This window comes from Artemia sp. Qi Xiang Cuo, chromosome 12 (genome assembly GCF_049724085.1).
Source record: "Artemia sp. Qi Xiang Cuo chromosome 12, ASM4972408v1, whole genome shotgun sequence".
NCBI classification, from domain to species: domain Eukaryota; kingdom Metazoa; phylum Arthropoda; class Branchiopoda; order Anostraca; family Artemiidae; genus Artemia; species Artemia sp. Qi Xiang Cuo.
Window position 1 is genome coordinate 36,229,724 of NC_142805.1, and position 19,943 is coordinate 36,249,666.

Here is a 19,943-nt window from a genome sequence, read left to right on the forward strand (position 1 = left end):
GGAGAAATTAATATCAGGTATTTCCCAGACCTGATACATTAAGTTCCTAGTTATGACAATTTCTGGTTTACACCCAATTCGCACTCTTGGAGAGGGTTAGGGGCTAGGAGGCGATAGCTAGAATTCCGAACATTTTTAATACAGATATTTACAGGAATAGATATCTGTATCCCTGCTTAATTAGATGAAAAACAAGAGCAGATTAACTGACATACTGTTGATTTCTTGGGGTCCATACCCGATCTAACATTTGTGGGAACTTCTCTATTCTCCATTCGTGTCATCATGTCATAGCCAAAACAGGCTAATAGATCTAAATACAGCTTGATAAAAAGGAAAAGCTGGTGCCTTTCTTGGTCTGTTCTCGGTTTCAGTAGCCAATCCTTTTCTTTGGGCAATAGGGGGGGGGGGGTTGGGGCTGATTCTGTATTTAGGACATAAAAATGGTCTTTAGTTGAAAAAGAGAGTTAATCTCAACGTTGGACCTTCTGGTTCCAAAATTAATCTGACCTCTGCAGGGGAAGGGGTTCCTGAGACTCTTCTGATCAGGGCATCTACCGGAAGAGGCTGGCCAAAGGCAATCAAACTTGATGAGAACTAACAGCCAGTGTGCTAGTTTATCTTTTGGTGTTTGGCCCTAATCTAACTACCATTGAGGGACGGCCATGAAGGTTATTTAAATTGTTGTATGCACGGTATAATCCAAAAGGGGTAGTTAAATCAATCAAAATTAGACAGAAGTAGCTTCCAATGCCCCAGTTATCGCTTCTCAAGCTCCAGGATCACCTAAACATCTCTGGTAGAAGAAAGTGCAGGAGTCTTGAAATTATCAGAATCTCCCAAGTTCAGTGGCGGTTCTGGTTCCTCTTGTGCCCAAGACAAATATCTTAATTTGTGCCCCCCCCCCCCCCTATCTCCCAAAATTTTTCAGGCCTAATTTTAACAAAATGTGTCACTTATTTCAATATGACTTTTCTCACTTTAGCCCCTGCAAAATCATTAATAATCTCGTCACAATTGATTGCTTCTAATTCTTCGAGTTCTATGTTCATTTTCGCTAAATCATTTAGTCGCTCTTGGCCCATAGTTGATCTGAAGTACGTTAATATTATTTGCGTCCGCAAATCTCAGGATTTTGCCTGTCAAGGTTGTGCTTGATTTTCAGCTGTCTGATCACTTACCAATACAGTTCTCAGCCGATATTCCTTGCCACAGCTCAGATACACAAACGCAAACTACTTCGAAAACACCTCCTAGGTCTCGCCGTGATTGGCGTAAAATTAACCCTGTTTTATTTCAAGAAGAAGCCGCCAGAGTTCTTAGTAAGATCAGTGTCCCTTTCCATCTTCTCTCTGGATTAACTGCTCTTTCAAGGGAGGAAACACAATTATCAGTTGACTTTTATTGCGCAGAAATTGGCCATGCCCTTCGCTGTGCTGAAAAAGCTGCCGTCCCTCTAAGTAGACCCCGTCGTCATACCCTTCCAGGCTGGTCTGAAAATCCAGAGTTAGTGGATACCCCTTCTAAGTCTAAATTTTGGCTTCAAATTTGGGTTTCTTGTGGACGACCCCGTTCGGGGGTAGTCAATTAAATCCACCTGCTCACAAAAAGAAAATTCGCAAACGAGCTAAAAGCTCACAGAAAAAAGATGATTGATATTGAATCTACACGGGCCAAAATTAATCCTTCTCTCCTTTGGCGTTTTCTGTCTTCTAAAATCAATGAGTCTTTATCCGCAGCTGTAATCCCTGACTCTGAATGGTATGCAGATTATGGGTCAGAATTTTTGCTTCCTGACCCAGCCCTCAACGAAAGATACGAAGCTGAGTTGGACGGCTTCTTAGATAGTTGTCCTCGGAGTGATTATCTTGTAACGGATGGAGCTGTATGTAGGGCCATCTCTCACCTAAAACCTAAACAATCTTTTGGGATTGACGGGATCAGTGCACTCCATCTAAAAAGTGGTGGGCCCGCTCTCATTAGTCATGTAACCCTCCTAATGCAGATTATCCTCATTCAGGGTATTGTCCCAACCACTTTCTCAATTGGAGATCTTACGCCAGCTCCTAAAAAAGGAAAAGTTACAATGCAATGCTCCTCTTTCCGTCCAATCACGGTTGCTACAACTTTCTGCAAGTTATTTGAACTTTTATTCGTAGATGAGTTTGAAAAACTGTGTTGTAGTCCTCCAAGACAATTCGGTTTCCAACGCGGCATTGGTTGTGCTGAAGCACTCCATGTCGTTGCATATGCACTCCTGGATGCGCACAAATCAGGAGAAAGTTTAGCGATCGGGGGCTTAGACCTGCAGAGAGCGTTTGATTCATTGATTCATGCACGTATGTTGCTAAACTATGCTAAAAGAGGAGTGAACTCAAATATCATCCGGGCTTTCTGTGATATTTATTCTCACCTTCGCGTGTGACTTAAGCTCCCTCCCGATAAAGGCCTTCCACTAGCCCCACGGTCAGCTTTGATACCAGTCCGTAAGGGTGCACATCAGGGAGCAGTTCTATCCCCCCATTTCTTCAACAGCTACATTATTGAACCTCAAGACAGCTGTCCTTCATCATGCATACTCAGTTCCATTGACATCTCCCTAGCATGCTATGCTGATGACACGCTGAATCTCAGTCGGACGTTTAATCGCCGTTCAGAAATATTTTCATGTCTGCAGTCCAACTACGAGAAAGTCAGTCTGAGATTTAACTCCCAAAAGTCGGAAGCTTTGCTTTATAATTGGAAGAATGACCCTCCTACTAATATCACACTAGGTGATTTTTCAGTAGAACCAGTTGATAAAATAGTAAATCTGGGGCTTCCACTAGGTTCCTCATTACAGTCTACCCATTCCCTCCTGATCTCACATCTTGAACGGCAAATATCCAGCTACTATTCTTTGATCGTTAAATCCACTCTGAGATTTAACCATCCACTACTGGCAAGTATTTACAACGCTACCGCTCTGCCACATATATTATATGTGACCCCTTTCTGGAATTTATTGACAAACCGTGAAAAGTCTAAAATCCGCTCTTTATTTTTCCGTTTTGCAAAGTACCTACTAAAATTTCAACCTTGGACAAAAAATAGTTTTCTTATTCGGCGCTATAACCTAGCGGACCCAAATCTAGCTGTTCAGACACTTATTAGCCGGAAAAAAACAAAACCAGCAATTCTAAAGCACGAGTGGGCAAGTTTGCTTGTTTAATTTTCCCTTTTGTTTCCCTTTTTATTTCTTTCTTTTTTTATTTTTTTTTTATTTTTTTTTCTACTTTCAAAATTTTTTTTCTTTATTGATATTTTCGAAGAAGTTGTTGTTTCTGTTTTAATATTTGATTATGCTATATTTCAGTTTCCACTTTTCGTACTATTTTATATACTATTTAAGAAGTTGTTGCTTTTGTTGTTATTATTATCGTTTTGTTTCCTCTTTTCATATTTTTGTATACTCTATCATTGTACATTTATTGTATACGACGGGTTTTCTATATATATATATATATATATATATATATATATATATATATATATATATATATATATATATATATATATATATATATATATATATATATATATATATATATATATATATATATATATATATATATATATATATATATATATATATATATATATATATATATATATATATATATATATATATATATATATATATATATATATATATATATATATATATATATATATATATATATATATATATATATATATATATATATATATATTCAAGTTTACTAAACGACTGGTTTTCTTCAAATACTGCTTGTTTAGAGCTATCTTACATCACTCATTCAAATATTTTAGGTCCTCCAGATCCTCCCCGAGAGGCTCCGAATGTTTCTGAAGTAGTTGATGGTGGTGTTACTCTCTCTTGGTATGGATCTGCTTATGATGGTGGTAAAGCCATTACAGGCTATATTGTGGAATATGCGGAAGAATCGGAACTAGACTGGAAAATTCTTTCCAGGTAATTTTGAATATTGTAAGATTGTCATTTTATAATAGATTGCGTTAAAACCAATAATTAGAAGAGAAAAGTACTCTCTCAAAATTGTGATTTAAGCTGATATAGCAAAAGGTTAAAGTTTTGGATAAATATGCGTTACTCAAAGAATTTTACGAATCAATAGGAAATTCTTTTGGGGAGGGGGAAGAGATTTTTTACCACATGTAGTTAGTCCTTAAGCATATTATACCAACTATATATATATATATATATATATATATATATATATATATATATATATATATATATATATATATATATATATATATATATATATATATATATATATATATATATATATATATATATATATATATATATATATATATATATATATATATATATATATATATATATATATATATATTACTACAACTACTGCTACTACTACTACTAACAACTCGCCGCAGCACCAAGCCGCCTGAGGCTAACACACTACGCACAATCCCTCCATCCCAATCAATTCAAAGCCTCCCTTTTTACACCCGCCCATGAAGTTACCATTTCCTTTAAATCTTTCCTTATGACGTCCTCCCACCCCAGGCGAGGACGACCTGCTTTCTGTTTGGCCCTAGATAGTTGGCTGAAAAGAACAATCTTCGGTAATCCGTCATCCTTCATCCACACAGCATGCCCTAGTCATCTCAACACGTCTTCAATGATAATCAAAGGGGGCGGTATTGAATCACGATGTTCGTACAGCGCACTATCTGAAATCCGATCAGTCATTCGGATACCCAGAACAATCCTTAAATAATATTTCTGATAAATGTTTAACATATCTTCATTCGCTTTTTGGTGCGCCCATGCTTCAGAGCCGTATTTGACCACTGTCATCACTGTAGCTTCTAATATTCTAATCTGTTTTGCAGACTTATCTTCCTATTCTTCCAAACTTTTTACAACTGTGAAAAAACATCCTGAACCTTGGCTATTCTACTTTTGACATCTTCACTGCTACAACCATCTTTACTAATAATACTACTAAGGTAAGTGAATCTGTCCATCTGATGATTGTTTTCGTTGCCCAACGTCACTTTTTCATCTTCACTTATTCCTAGCCTTAGTGACTTAGTCTTTTTAACATTAATTTTCAAACCTATTCTAGCACCCTGACCTCGCAAAACCTCTAAAACGTCATTCATTTTGCTCACACTTTCATATCCAGGATACTTAAATCATCAGCATAATCTAAGTCAAGGAGACTTCTTTTTCCATATATATATATATATATATATATATATATATATATATATATATATATATATATATATATATATATATATATATATATATATATATATATATATATATATATATATATATATATATATCTTCAGATTTACTTCTTTAGATATCGTACAGGTGGTGAGTGAATCACAGATAAATCCAAAAGTCTTCGATCCAAGAGATTGGTGAAAAGAGGCGGTAGCCTTTAATCATGACTGTAAATTTGTCTAATATCTTTAGCATCTTAATGCACCATCCTCAGATATTAAGAAGAGTTCGATTCCTATTTGGGAACAAGGAGTGACGCATAATAACAGAGTAATCAGCTAAGGCATGTTAAATAATTCTTTAGGTGCATTTATTCAGAGGCTATGACATCCAAGACGATTCATTGTCATATTTATGGTTTAAAAATATAATATATTTAAAGTTCGCCTTTTAAACGACACAGCGGCGGTGTTTAAATCCTTAAGAGTTGAAACTGTTTGTTGCTGAGGTGGTTAGGTGAGAATACAAGTAAGCTATAATCATCAGGTTCCATCTTCAAATATATATATCAAGTAATTGCTTTTGCAATATAAACACAATTTTTAGAATGTTCTCTCTCTTTTATTAGAGCTATAAATCAGAATATTTGGCTTTATACAAAACTGTTATTCTTCTGATGATCATACAATTAGAATAAATACATTGCTTGCTTGCATTTTTATTTTTCCACTTTGATATTTAATTTGCAGCCTTATATGGATGATTTGGTATAATTTGAATAACGTCCAGAAACAAGGTATGTCAGTATCTAGATTTTTTGGGAGGAGGAGGAGCTACCCAAAAATATCTTCCTGTGGTCTTTGTCTATCTGTCTCAACTGAGTTTAGCCGCTTGAATCGTAGCTCGGCACCACTAACTCTAACCCTTGCGAACGAGGACTTATCTACTTGGCATGTTGCTTTATCATTATTGTACGGGGAGTGTCTACAAGACGAAGTCTCTACGGCAATCTGTCTCCTTGTAGAAATATCAATGATCTTTTCGGTGAATGACTCCGTGGACAGCCTCCTTTGTCCTTCAGAATTATGTACCTTCTGGGTGCTGAAAAGTTTCTTTTCAGGGTAGCAGTACTTGCAGACGCCCTCGTTAGATGGCTGATTTTTGAGGTATAAATGGTAGGAGGCTTTTCTGAAGAATTTCTTAGTGATGCATAACAACTTCCAGGCTTTTGGAATTATTGGAGCTCAGTGTGTTCAACTGTTGGGACTAAGTAAATTCCAGGGAAAATCGTAGGCAATTGCAAGGTCACTAGATTCGGAATAAATATATTTTAACATCATCTTAGTATCGCTTCTAAAAACAACTTGTTTCTAGAACTATAGGACTTTAGTGTGCTCAAGTGTATGGACAGAGTAATTTCAAGGAATCGTGTAATCTTAGGTGATCTAAGGTAGAAATACCAAAGAGATATTTTTCAATGAAAATTCCAAAAAAATGTATTTTCAAAATCTAGGGGGGGGAGGAAAATGCTCCCCTGTCTTTTCCAATGAAGACGCCAAGAACAACATTTTCAATGGAAATAGCAAAAAAGTGTATTTTTAAATCTGGGGAGGCACATGACCATCTACCCTACCCACGAGTTGACGCAACCCTAATGGCTTTGCTGAGATAATTTATTTATATGATGATCAGAATGTTTCTTGTGAGCGATGCTTTAAAATGTGCGGAATACATTTTTTTTCTGCATAAAAGTCGAAAAAATCACTTTTTTTATATGACTTTTCTGAGTAAATAAATTACCGCTGCGCTTTTTGACACAATTTTGGACTTTTAGACTGATAAATTTCCAATGAAATCGTTCTATATGATATCTTCCCCCCTCTAAGAGTGTTCATGATTTGTCGAAATATAAAAAAATTCAACTTGATATTACAATTACGGTTCATCTTTACAAGACACTATTTTAGATAACCAGTTCTTTTTTTAATAGATGCAATTCGACTTCTTTTGTTGTTTCGAATCTAAAGAGCAGCTGTTGGTACCGGTTTAGAATAAAGGCATCGAATATACATGGGGATAGTTTACCTGGAATAGAAACTGAGTCGATATGTCTTCAAACTGGACCCGTCCAAAGGAGAGTGAGTGCTTATAGCATCGTTTCAGACGAAGGTATCTAAGACATTTTAAAATCCTAAAATATATAAGCAAGTAAGGAAAGGCTTTCCAAACTTTCAGATGTTCTTAGGGGCATGAAATGTAGGCAACGGTTATAATATCTAGCATATTGGGAAGCATCCTTTAGTGGTGTCAATTCACGAAATGATGGTGGGGGGAATGTATTTTTTCAAGATCTAATGGGGGGGGGGGGGGGGGTAATTCTGTTGTTTCTGTTGATTTTTTTTATAAAAATACCAAAAAATTACTTTAAAAAATCTAGGGAAGGAGCAGAGAATCTAGTGGGCACATGAACCCCTTCCCCAATTGACGCCCCCTGCTTCCTATTCCTGAACTGCGCTGTAATCATAATTATCAATAAAAACCTAACATTTATAAATGATTCGTGTTGTTCGTTAATTTCAATGGCACACTTGTGCCAACGGTATCGAAAAATAGTACCGTAATTACCATAATTTGGTTTGTAAGACCAAATGGCACCAATTCACGAAATTTAGGGTGGGGGAATGTATTTTTTTAAATCTAGGTGAAGCAAATGTGTCCTTTTCAAAGTATTCGATGAAAATACAAAAAAGGTGTTTCTAAATGAAAATACCCCCCCCCCCCCAATAAAAAGGAGTTATTCCCAAAGTCTAGGGGGCACGAAGCCCCTACCCCTAATTGACGCTACTGGAAAAGCCTGTATCAAGACTAGTTTTCTCCCAGTATATTCTTCTAACCACACGTCTTTTTTTTCCTTTTTTTCTATCATCAAATCCAGCATAAACGTAGAAAAAAAACTGCTGTTCTATGCTTCTTCAGTAAGGAAAAAATTCTACCTTAAATCTTCAATGTAGTTGAGCAATCATTAAAACTACGCTTTAAAGTTGAACAAGTCTCTGTTCGCCAAATTAAGCTCGGGATACATTATTCATCTTTATATCTAATTACGCATGAAGAAAGGGTGCTTGTACATTTTTTTTTTTGCCAGGGGTGGTCGACGGTTCATTTAGTCTAAGAATACTATGAACGAAGCTATTAGTGTTTTTCCGGCTTATTTTTATTGATGCGAATTCCGGTGTTGGAAGTAAAAAAAAATACTTTTGAAGGCTTATTTTAGTTTATTTATTCAAATTTTATTTTCTACTCCTTGGATTCAAAAATTACAAAATCCGATCCGGTATCAAAATTGATTAATATTTACTTAATTATGAAGGACTCTGAGTGTTGGTATTTATATTCCTCAATACGAAGATCAATGAACGTATAAAATATTCACATCTAATAGAGATTAAATAAAAAATAAGTTTTTTTAACTGATAGTAAGGAGCGTAATTAAAACTTAAAACCAACAGAAATTATTCCTTATATGAAAGGGGTTATCCCCTCATCAAAGCCTCGCTCTTTACGCTAAAGTTTTTTTTTACTGTTTTGAAAAATAAAGTTGTGAGATAGAGTCAAACTTTAGCGTAAAGAGCGAGGTGTTGAGGAGGGGACAACCCCTTTCATATACGGAATAATTTCTGTTCAATTTAAGTTTTAATGTCGCTCCTTAATTTCAGTTAAAAAGCTTGTCTTTTTAATTAATATCTGAACGTTTTTGAATTAATGCAGGTTTTGATTTTGGCTCACCGTACATGAATAATAAAAACAAAATTTGCATATTAATTTTACTTTGACTAGGGGATGAATCTAATCATATACGTATTATTTTCTGTTCGTTTTAAGTTATGATGTTGAAAAGTTTTTAGTTGAAAACTTGTTTTTTTATTCAATTTCTGATCTTTTTTTTAAATAATGCTGAGAAATTCGGCGCCCCCTTCATAGCAATATCCCTTCCCTCATGTAAACTTCCTCTATGGAGAGATCCTCCTATGTAACCCCCGACCCACTCACCCCACTACCATAAAAAATCCCCCCCCCCCTGAAAACGTCTGTATACTTCCCAATAACCAATACCCTATGTAAACATTGGGCAAAGTTCACAACTTGCAGCACTTTTCCCAGGGACTGTTGGGGGTTAAGTCATCCTCAGAGACATTGTTATTAAATTTTTTTACTATGCTGAAGAAAATGGCTATATCAAAATTTTGATCGGGTGACTTTGGGAAAAAATGAGCATGGGAGGGGTCCTAGTTGCCCTCAATTTTTTTTGTCACTTAAAAAGGGCACTAGAACTTTTAATTTCCGTTCGAATGAGCCCTCCCGTGACATTCTAGGAACACTGGGTCGATACGATCACTCCTGGGGAAAAAAACAAACAAACAAAAAATCAAATGAACACGCATCCGTGATCTTTCTTCTGGCAAAAAATACAAAATTCCAAATTTTTGCAGATAGGAGCTTGCAACCTCTACAGTAGGTTCTCTGATACGCTAAATTTGATGGTGTGATTTCATTAAGGTTCTAGGACTTTTAGGGGGTGTTTCCCCATTTTTTCAAAAATAAGGCATAGTTTCTGAGGCGCGTAAAAATTTATATATTTGAAATCAGCATAAAAATCTGATTCTTTTGATGTATCTAGTGGTATCAAAATTCTGTTTTTTAGAGTTTCGTTTACTATTGAGCCGGGTTGCTCCTTACTTACAGTTCGTTACCACGAACTGTTTGAAAATATATGACTAATCAGTACAAGTGACAAACTCTTCTCGATGAAGACAAAAAATGCTCGGCAATTTAAATATATTTAAATAAATAGAATCAAATTAGATGTTTAGGATTGCACTTATCCGACGATTTGAGGTTAATACTTCAGTAGAAGGGCCTTATTGACTCCGAACGGGGCACCAAATATGGGCATAGAGTCATCAGGGAGAACACGTGGTTAATGGGGTCAATGACCTCTTTTTCCAAGGTCGATGTTGTTGTTGTTTCCGAGGCAATTGTCAAGGTCAATGTTGTTGTTGTTGTAAGTGCACGCTCTCAGCGAATGTTATGATCCAGAAATAGTATTTGTTGTTGTTTTGGACATGTACATGCTTGAGGCGAATGTCATGGTGTCCAGAAATAGTATTTGTTGTTGTTGCTCGAGCCAAATGTTATGAGTTTCCCGGAAACAGTTAGATCACGTGTTTCCCTTCTCAGCCAATCAGCGAGTCGGTTACATCCCCCTTCTCAACCACTCAGAGGGCTTGTTACATATGGTTTTCCCCGTTACATAACAATTCACCCTTGAGATTTCGTATATAATGGACATGCAATGTGATTAAATTATCAGAAAGTATTTTGACATAGTTGATATAACAATGGATAAATTTAACTCTTTAGAAGCATTGACAGCCGCAATTAGCAATGTAAGTGCATTTTTATTTTAAAACGAATTTTCCTTGGACATCCTCCATTATATTAAGCTAAAACGTAAATATTTTCCTTTACCCCAACCCCCCCCCCCCCAAACCATACAAACATCATTATAATCAATGGAAAACATAAAATATATTCTTTTTACCCTAACCCCCTCCCACCATTGTTTTACAACCCCAAATTCTCGCAAAAAGAAATAATTATCCTTTCGATAAATTTTGGCCTTTCTCAATTGTAATCCTTTCTTTAACTGAGACATCCACCGCTTTGTTGTTATTAGCTCGCTCTGATTTGACACAAAACTCCGCTGTGAGGCATGCAATTAGCTCTCACCCTTTTCCCATGTGTTCACTCTATCGGTCTAGTCAAAGTATTATGTTTTTGCTTTCAAATTAAAACAGTTTTAAGCAAAAAGAGAATGTTGTATATTAAGCTTGTAATTTCATAGACTCGAATTTGTCAGAGAACCTATTCAATAGATTATTTTAAAATCACCTTTAACAACATATTAATAAGATTATTTGAAAGGGGGGAGGGGGCACTATATTGCTTCGAACAGCTTCTTCGTAAGTAAATTATGTAAAGAGGGAGGGCAATACATTCAATTCTACCGCCATCAGTGCAAAATGAAAACAAACTATTTCTTCGCATTAAAAGTAAGGGGGGATTATCTTCAAACAAACTAGGCCGGCTTTTGAACTGCTCAGTGAGCCGTAATTCTCAGATTCAAAAGGATGCGATATCTTTCGGTGGCGGGCAGTGATGTTTGTCCATGTCGTTTCTCAGAGATATTTTACTTGGGGGTCATTGTCCTCTGGGTGTTTTTTCTGGAGGTGTGGTAAAAACCAGCTATCGTACAAGGATATGGAAAGATAAAAAATACCGTTAATACTTTAAATTCATCAAACACGGCATGCTCAATGCAGATTAAAACCAGAAAAGAACAGAAACGCCTAAAAATAATAAATTATGCCTACTTATATAGGCCGGCTTTTGACCGGCTCAGTGAGCCGTAATTCTCAGATTCAAAAGGATGCGATATCTTTCGGTGCGGGGAGGGGGGGATATTTTTCCATGTCTTTTCTCAGGGATATTTTCCGTGGGGATTATTTTCCTCGGGGTGTTTTTTCTGGAGGTGGGGTAAATACCAGCTATCGTAAAAGGATATGGAAAGATAAAAAATACCGTAAATGCATCAAACACGGCATGCTCAATGCAGATTAAAACCAGAAAAGACCAGACACGCATAAAAATAAGAAATTATGCCGACTTATATAGGCTGGCTTTTGAACAGCTCAGTGAGCCGTAATTCTTCTTTTTCAGATTCAAAAAAAAGGATGCAATTAGTATATTTCATGAAATTTTTTTACGTCGTGCTTTCTAAGTGATTAATGCTTTTCAAGACAAAATTATATGGATGATGGTACTAACTTTCTTTTCTTTAAAAAGGGAGAAATTATTTTGATACTAATTTGTTTCTCTTCTTTTAAGGCCAATTGTGAAGAACGCGTGCCCCCTCTTTCCAAGAGAGCGAGAGATAAAGAGGCAGCCCCAATGCGGCCTGGCTGAAAGTTAAAGAGAGAGTGGGCGGATAACTAAAATGCCGAAGCTACGCAATATCGTGAAATAGCCAGCCCAGCCGCACAAGAACATAACACTGCCACCCCGCCTGCCCATACACACACCGGACCAGGTCCTTCTGGTGCCGCATCCCCGACGGATTATGCAAAATTAAGTATATTTTCCTACCTATCTATTTCGTACAATGTTTTTTTCTTTTTAAATCCCAACATAAACTTATCTCAGCAGGAACTTAACCCCTAACCCCCCAACCAGTTTTTTTAATTTCTCCACCTCGGCGATAACTCAATATATTTTTATTTCAGATTAAACACTCTTTCTAATATTTGCAATCGCTTCGATATCTCATAAGCGAATATTTTTATTTAATTTCTATTAATAATCACCGCCTTTGAAACTCAAAATGCTTTTTTTTCTAATCTTTACTACTTTCTCTATTGCTCTCACATATATTTTTAAGGTACCTTTGAAACACCGACTGCTCTTTTTCACCTAATTTTGAGAGAGATTATCCCATCTGTCACATATTGTCATTCTAATTTACACTGAAAATATTTATATCGTGCCATGTTTCACTCTTAAATATAATAAAATAACTCCAATGTACTAAATATTAATTTTAAAGACAATTTTTTATCAACTATTTCAGAAAACACAGAATTACGCAAAGGCAATTGAAACATCGATTGACTAAAATCGCTAATGTAAAACAAAAGAGGGAAAGGAGATGCCAGAATTATTTATAACCTCGCGCGGATAGCTTTATGTCAAAACATAGTGGTATAACGCCTAAGAAGTGAGAGGAACGTGACTTAACAGTTCTCAACATTTTGAAGTTCAAACTCGTTCATCTAACCTCCATAATTAAACTCATGTGTTTACCGAACCTGTATGGAGTTAGAAATATTTCAACTTTTTGAGACATTATGTAAACGGTCAGGAGTCACGGAGCCTGGAATGCGCCGGTGGGTCCGGGAAGCGCCGGGGGAAGCGTCGCGGGTCCAAGAAGCGCCCCGGGTCAGGAAAGTACCACAGGGATGCACTGCTGGCCATAGCCGTGTCACAAGTGGACCAGGACGTGTTTCGAGGCAAAGTTAGGGAAGCGATGCGGCACGCGCCGAAAAAAAAAAAAAAATTTGAACACTGAAAATAATCTACAAACGTGTCGCCTTCTATGTCTTATCTTAGATCTTCGTTAAGATGGAACTTTCACTTTAATTATCAATATGTTATTAAGCAATAATAATTCAAATTTTAAAAGCAGTAGGGATGATTTGAACACTTTGAAAATAAGCTATTATTTCATTTATAGTTTTCATTGGTCCAATATTCACCATCCAGGAAAGAAGAGGAAGAAGTTGCATCTTTGGAGTATCGTGAAAGTGAAATGTCTTGGCAAGGTATCGTTAATGAAATAGCTGAAAATATTAATGATTTTTTAACTAATTTTTTTAATTTAGATAGTAGCACAGTTGAACAGGGGGACTTACATTTGCTAAGTCTGAATACATTGTATCTTTTAGATGATTTTACCCGAGAATTAAGAGGGAACCCTCACCCCACTTATTACCCGACTCTAATTCGAACAACTGAAGTGGAACGTTCGCCAGATATTGTTGAACAACTTGGGGGAGGGTGTAATATACAAGAGGGGGAGGGGGGTACAACTCTCCCCGATTTTTAATTGACCAACAGACTTTTAAATGCAATAGTTGTTTACACTGCGACGTTTGGTGATCCCTTTAATTCACTTATGGGGGGAAAATTTGTTTTTGACCCTGTAGAAATTGTGCATGCATATGTAGATAAAATTCGTGCACTTCTGGAGAATCAAATTCAATTGTGGGGGAGGGAATCAATTAAGGTCTCCATTGTTTTAAAAGTGTTTTATTTAAATGAGGTAAAAAGTGAAGTTTATTATCATTATGTATATTCCGAGATGCGTTTGGTTTATTCGAATTTGGAAAATTTTGAGGGTGTTTTCATGGATTGGGTGGACCAAATTATAACACATCTTGAGAACTTTAATAAAAACGGTAGTGTGTCTCTAGTTATTTTTGTTGAAAATTTAAGCGTCAATATTTGTAAATTTAAGAAAGATTTTATTTTAATAGGGGGGCAGAGGGACACGGGTACAGTTTTAAATTATAATCCAGATCTAGTAGGTTGGCAAGGTGTCCAGCGGATCTGTTTTGAAAGAGATCAAAAATGTTTCAGGTATGCTTTCCTCATATTAGAATTCGAGCCTCTAGCTCAGGACGCTACTAAGATAAATTTAAACAATTGGGCTGTGTATGGGAAGTAAGGGTCCGATTTCCCCATTGTAGATTTTTCTTTTTTAGAGGGGAAATACCCAGTAACGCTTCAATCCATTGACATTTTTGAAAGGGGTAATGCCCATTTAAATATTGGTGTTACTGTGGTTCAGTATGAAACAGAATTTAAAGATGGAACTCGTTCTAAAAAGAAGGTGGTGGTCTTCCCCGTAAGGGGCCCCTCATTTGAGATGGTTAGACACTGGGTTTGGTTGCTTTACATACCATCGAGAGACCCTAATACACGTAGTCAATATCCTCCTCTCACAGAGCTTCGTCGCGGGCGGGGGGCGTGGACGCAGCGGGTATGCTGTTTCGAACGTCCAACCTGTCTATCTAGAGCCCATTAGGATATAAAACTGCGGTGTCACCTGAGGCACTGTCGATGGAACGGCTATTAGACAGTGGAGTCGGCTTCTGGGAATAGGTCCGTTTTATCAGTCTAAAATTTCCAGAATACCCTTCTCCAGTGTGTCAAATTATCTGTAGACTGTGAAGCTAATCTAGTAGAGATGAATGATCCCCTATATCCAAACCGAGTCAAAGAACTTCAGGTCATTCCAGTGTTCTATCCAGACGTACAAAGAGACAATTCTAACACCATGCGGTTGTTGGAAATATTTGATACAGTGGATGAGGGGTTCGAGTTCATGTTCACTACATTGACTAAACTGATTGGCTCGGCTAATGGTGCTATTTCTCGCTTAAGAAATGCTCATTATCCAATGGTGTTGTCTGCAGAGGATCGCCTCACGATTAAAAATCAAAAAATAAGTTGGGTTTGTAAGGGAGAGTTTGCAGAGGGGGAGAAGGGGGCTAAAGGGAAAAGAGGGGGGAGGGGGAAAGTCAGAGATCATAATCAATTGTGGCAGGAAATATCCTCGGGGGGTAGTAATTTTAGGGGGGTTGCGCATCAATCGTGTAATTTAAATGTTAGCCAGCAGTTTTTTATACCCGTTTTTATTCATAATTCCAATTATGATTTAAAATTTACTGTACCGGCACTGGCACTTATGTAGCGGGAGGGAGGGGGAGCAGATTGCCCATGGGTAAATAGTTCATTTAACTACAATATTATTCCCAACTCGGCTGAGAACTTGCTGCTTCTCGAAAGGAAATGGCAGGTAGCGGATAATGGGCATATGTGCTGGAATAAAATCAGGTTTTTAGATTCCTTTAGTTTTTTCCCCAAGGCATTGAGTCAATTGATTCAAGTGCAAAAACGCGACAATTTTCATAGCTTTCCCTTGCTTAAACAGCACTTTCCAGACAGTGAAATGTATGACCTGTTGACCTGCAAAGGTATATACGCATACGACTATTACTGTTCTGGCGCACGCTTAAGTGAGGTGAAAGTACCTCCAATTGAAGCTTTTTACAATTCACTGACCAACAGTGAATGCACAGCCGAGGAGTATGAGTTTGCCAAGAAGGTGTGGTCCAAGGGGGATTGTAAAAATGGGTGGGATTATTGTAGACTGTACTTGGCCAGTGACGTTCTAACTCTGTTGGGTATAATCTGTAAGAACACAGACCAAATCTATTCAGAGTCCTGGTTATATATAGGTTATTATTTTTCTACACCCCATTTAGTAATGGACTTAATTTTAAAAATTAGCAGGGAGGAAATAGTCCTAATCACTGACGTAGATCAGCACCTTTTTGTAGAGCGTTCAATGAGGGGAGGGTATGTTTTTCATGGGGACCGCGTCTTATCAACCGATCCGAGCGGACAAAGCACCGGTGCAAAGTCAAATGCAGTGTTCTTGGACATGAACTCATTGTATCCCTCGGCAATGTCACACTACTCTTTGCCGTGTGGGAACTATCAATGGCTTGAGAATCCTTGTGAGTTCCCCAACATTACCACCGTCGAGGACAATGGGCCACAAGGATGGTTCTTTGAAGTTAACGGTCACATTCCGCTGGTACTTCACGACTCAGTCAAAGATTTTGTCTTTCCCTGTATTAATCGGCCCCTGAGCAGGGGCTCGTTGAGCCCATAAAATATCTCATTGGTTGAGGATATGGGGATGCACTGGACTCCCTCCAAACAGACACTGATTGCTGATTTGGACCTTAAGGAGAATATCGTTGTTCACCTTGTGCTTTTGCACTGGATGGTGAGAAACGGCTTCAAGTTCACCAAAATACACACGGTCTTGGAGTTCAATCAGCGACCCTAATTGAAAACGTTTATCGACACCTTTGTCAATAACCGCTCTAGGGCCCATTCAAAGGTGGAGAAGGACATGTATAAGCTCATCCTAAATTCAGCGTTTGGCAAAATGTGTGAAAGCGTTCGTAATAGATCTCGCTGCGACGTCGTGACTGACCCTCTAGAGTGTGCACGAATTAGTGCCGACCCCAATTTTACATCGTTCACGAGCATAAAGACTTGCATGGTTCTTCTACACAGGCGAAAGCGAAATGTGGTACTGAACAAGAATATTGCAGGCGGCAGTTCAGTACTAGAAATTTCAAAAAAGCTCATGTTGTCGTTTTTTTACAATGTGTGCAAGGTGCAATGGCCACGGGAGGTTCAAGTTTACTATGGTGATACAGATTCTCTGCTGTTAAAGGTAAATGGGACTGAATTGGATTTATTGGGTGATTTGCCAAATGGGGTGCACATCAGCTCGCGGATGGATTTTACCAACTTGAATCCGTCTTTCCGCTCCAAGCTCGTGAAACGTCAAGCCCCCAGCCAACTGTTACTGTTAAAATAAGAGTCAGGGAGTGATTTGTTATCCAGGGGGGAGTTTCCGGGTCCCAATGTCTATTGTTTTGGCACACAGTGGGGTGCAGACCTAAAGGCGTGGCAAGAGGTACTTAAATATTGTTTAAAGAGCACTTTCAACATGAGTGTGTACAGAGACTGTGTAGAAAGAAGCCTAGTGCCGAGAGCACAAGTGCTTGCAATTCGCTCTCTACAGTATAGTAATTTTACTGTGAGAGTGGAAAAGAATGCAATGTCGTGTATATCCGACAAAGTCTATGTGCTCGAGAATGGTGTGACTGTCCTACCTCACGGTCACTACCGTATTTCAGACCGAGTTGAATGTGTAGACTATCGCAATCAACTTGGTCTGGATTAACCTAACCAACTAACCACCACCCCAACCTGTTCATAAATTAACTAATCCCAATCTCACTACCTTAACCTAACCACTGACCCATCCACTAACCTGTAGCAACCGCAGTGACGACAACTATTCTTTTTCCACCGCCACTCCCGGGGGTGGGGGGTCCCGCCCACGGCCGCTCCCGGGGGGTGGGGGGTCCCGTCCGCATGCGGCCTTCGGCCCCGCGGTCCCCGGGGGGTGGGAGGTCCCGCCCGCGGCCCTGGGGGGGGGGGGGGTCCCACCTTTAAATTCACCGTAATCAAGTTCAACTCTGCTACTAGTTCCATGAGTGTATTTTCAAGTGTTTTCTGTTTTGTTGTTGTATAGAAAAGTGTTTTTTTGTTTTTTTTGTACAGAAAAGTTTTTAAGTTGACAATAAGTGCTTTAAAATATTGACAAACAGGTGCTGTAAATAAAAGTGCTTAAAGACAATAAGTGCTGCTGATGGACAAAAGTGTTTTATAATGTACAAAGACTGTTATCATTGTTCATGTTGAACAAATAGAGTTTTCATGTTGACCATGAAATTATGTCAATTGTTATTGTTGAACAAGTGTTATTTTTATCATTGTTCATGTTGACTGCAAATATTTGTTTTCATGCAGTGCCGAAATAAATGCTACCATGAAATATTGTTTTTGTTGTTCTTGAATAGATAGATCCATGGGGAAAATTACTACTTATTCATTGGACACATATGATTTACAGTTAGTTGTAGTCCGACTGTTGTCCCCAACAGCAGCATGTATCAATTTAAAACACCCTTCAGATCGTTTCTGTGTGGTCCCTCAATGTCGGGGAAAACAACACTTTTAGCAAAGATCATTCAAGATTGAGATAAAATATTTTTGGAAAAGCCGAAAAAAATCTACTATTGCTATAGTATTTGGCAAGAGTCTTATGATAAAATAAAAGCAATTGCCACAACCATATCAATACAATTCATACAGGGACTTGATGTTTTCAATAGTATTGAACCGAACTCGTGGCTGATTATTGATGATTTGGCTGAATCCATTGAACAGTTCTCACAGGAAATGCTACAACTATTAACTATTCGTTCCCACTATGAACACATTTCCGTTACTCTGGTTCTACACAATCTGTTTCATCAGAGCAAATGTATGCCAACCCTTGCTTTGAATTGCACCGTTTATATTATCTATCGAGTTGTTCGTGATTCTAGCTCACTCATAACTCTCAATAAGCAGAAAAACCCCGGAGCTCCTAAATTTATGTTGTCAGCGTACACTCAGGCGACTAGCAAGCCCTACGGTTACATTTTGCTGGACCTGAATCAGAGCAAGCCCGAGGATCTACGTGTAGTCACCGGCATTTTCAACAATGAAATTACAGTATATCTTCCGGTGAACAGTAGAAAAGAATATTAGTCGTCATTATGACACTGAAGATAATACACGAACAACGGCATATATTTTCCGTTTTAAGTACTTCAAACCATTGCTTAGGAAGGCTATACTCAAACATGGGGTTGACAATGATTTCATTAATCTAATATCTGAACTTTGTTTAAATTTAACTGCGGGTAATGTTAAACTACAATATGTTTTGATAAACAATAACCCGAACCAGGGGTTACCTTTCGGTAACGGGTATTTTAAAAAAAAGGCGAAAAAAATATAAAGTCAACGGTTACTTCAGGCGGGCGGTAGCTTTTTCACACTTTTACTACCGATAATATCAGGACTCGTAAACAGTTTTCTCTAGAGAGAGTGGTAAAACCCTATAAATTGACACCATTTTAACTTGTCCTCTCGCACATATAACATTTTGAGGATAATCAGATCAAATTCATTAACGATGAGAATATTGCAGATGACAAAACACTGCTTTTGCTTCAAGATTTAGTGCAACGCGTGGAAAAACATAAACCATATCGTGAGAGACTTGCCATAGATCCCTCTAAACAGGAAACATCTCCTCAAGATTCTGCAGCAGCAATCAAAGGAGAAGGAATTGAATTCGATTGTATTGAAAATTGGAAACCTATTGCCATTGACCTATCGAGAACAGAGTAAAAGAGTATTATCTTATCTCATGTTGGAAACTGGTGATCAAGTTGAAGTCGAGAGCACAGGGAAACGAATTATAATTCAGGGAAAAAGTTATAATCTAGTTGATTTAATTTGTGATATGGTGACGAATCGTAAAGGACTCTTATCCTTTGACGATAATCTATACACCTTTCTGTGT

The 19,943-nt window shown here is 37.7% G+C and overlaps 1 protein-coding gene across 5 annotated transcripts in view; it reads left to right on the top strand.

The window, feature by feature from the left end:
• Positions 1-19,943, top strand: part of LOC148946069 (myosin light chain kinase, smooth muscle-like) — a 289,632-nt gene that overhangs the window by 215,534 nt on the left and 54,155 nt on the right. For all 5 annotated transcript variants that reach the window (XM_089098047.1, XM_089098049.1, XM_089098051.1 and 2 more), the window contains 2 exons: positions 3,832-3,994; positions 7,242-7,420. In XM_089098047.1, the coding sequence (XP_088954173.1) occupies positions 3,832-3,994; positions 7,242-7,420 (342 nt within the window). The remainder of the gene's footprint in view (positions 1-3,831; positions 3,995-7,241; positions 7,421-19,943) is intronic.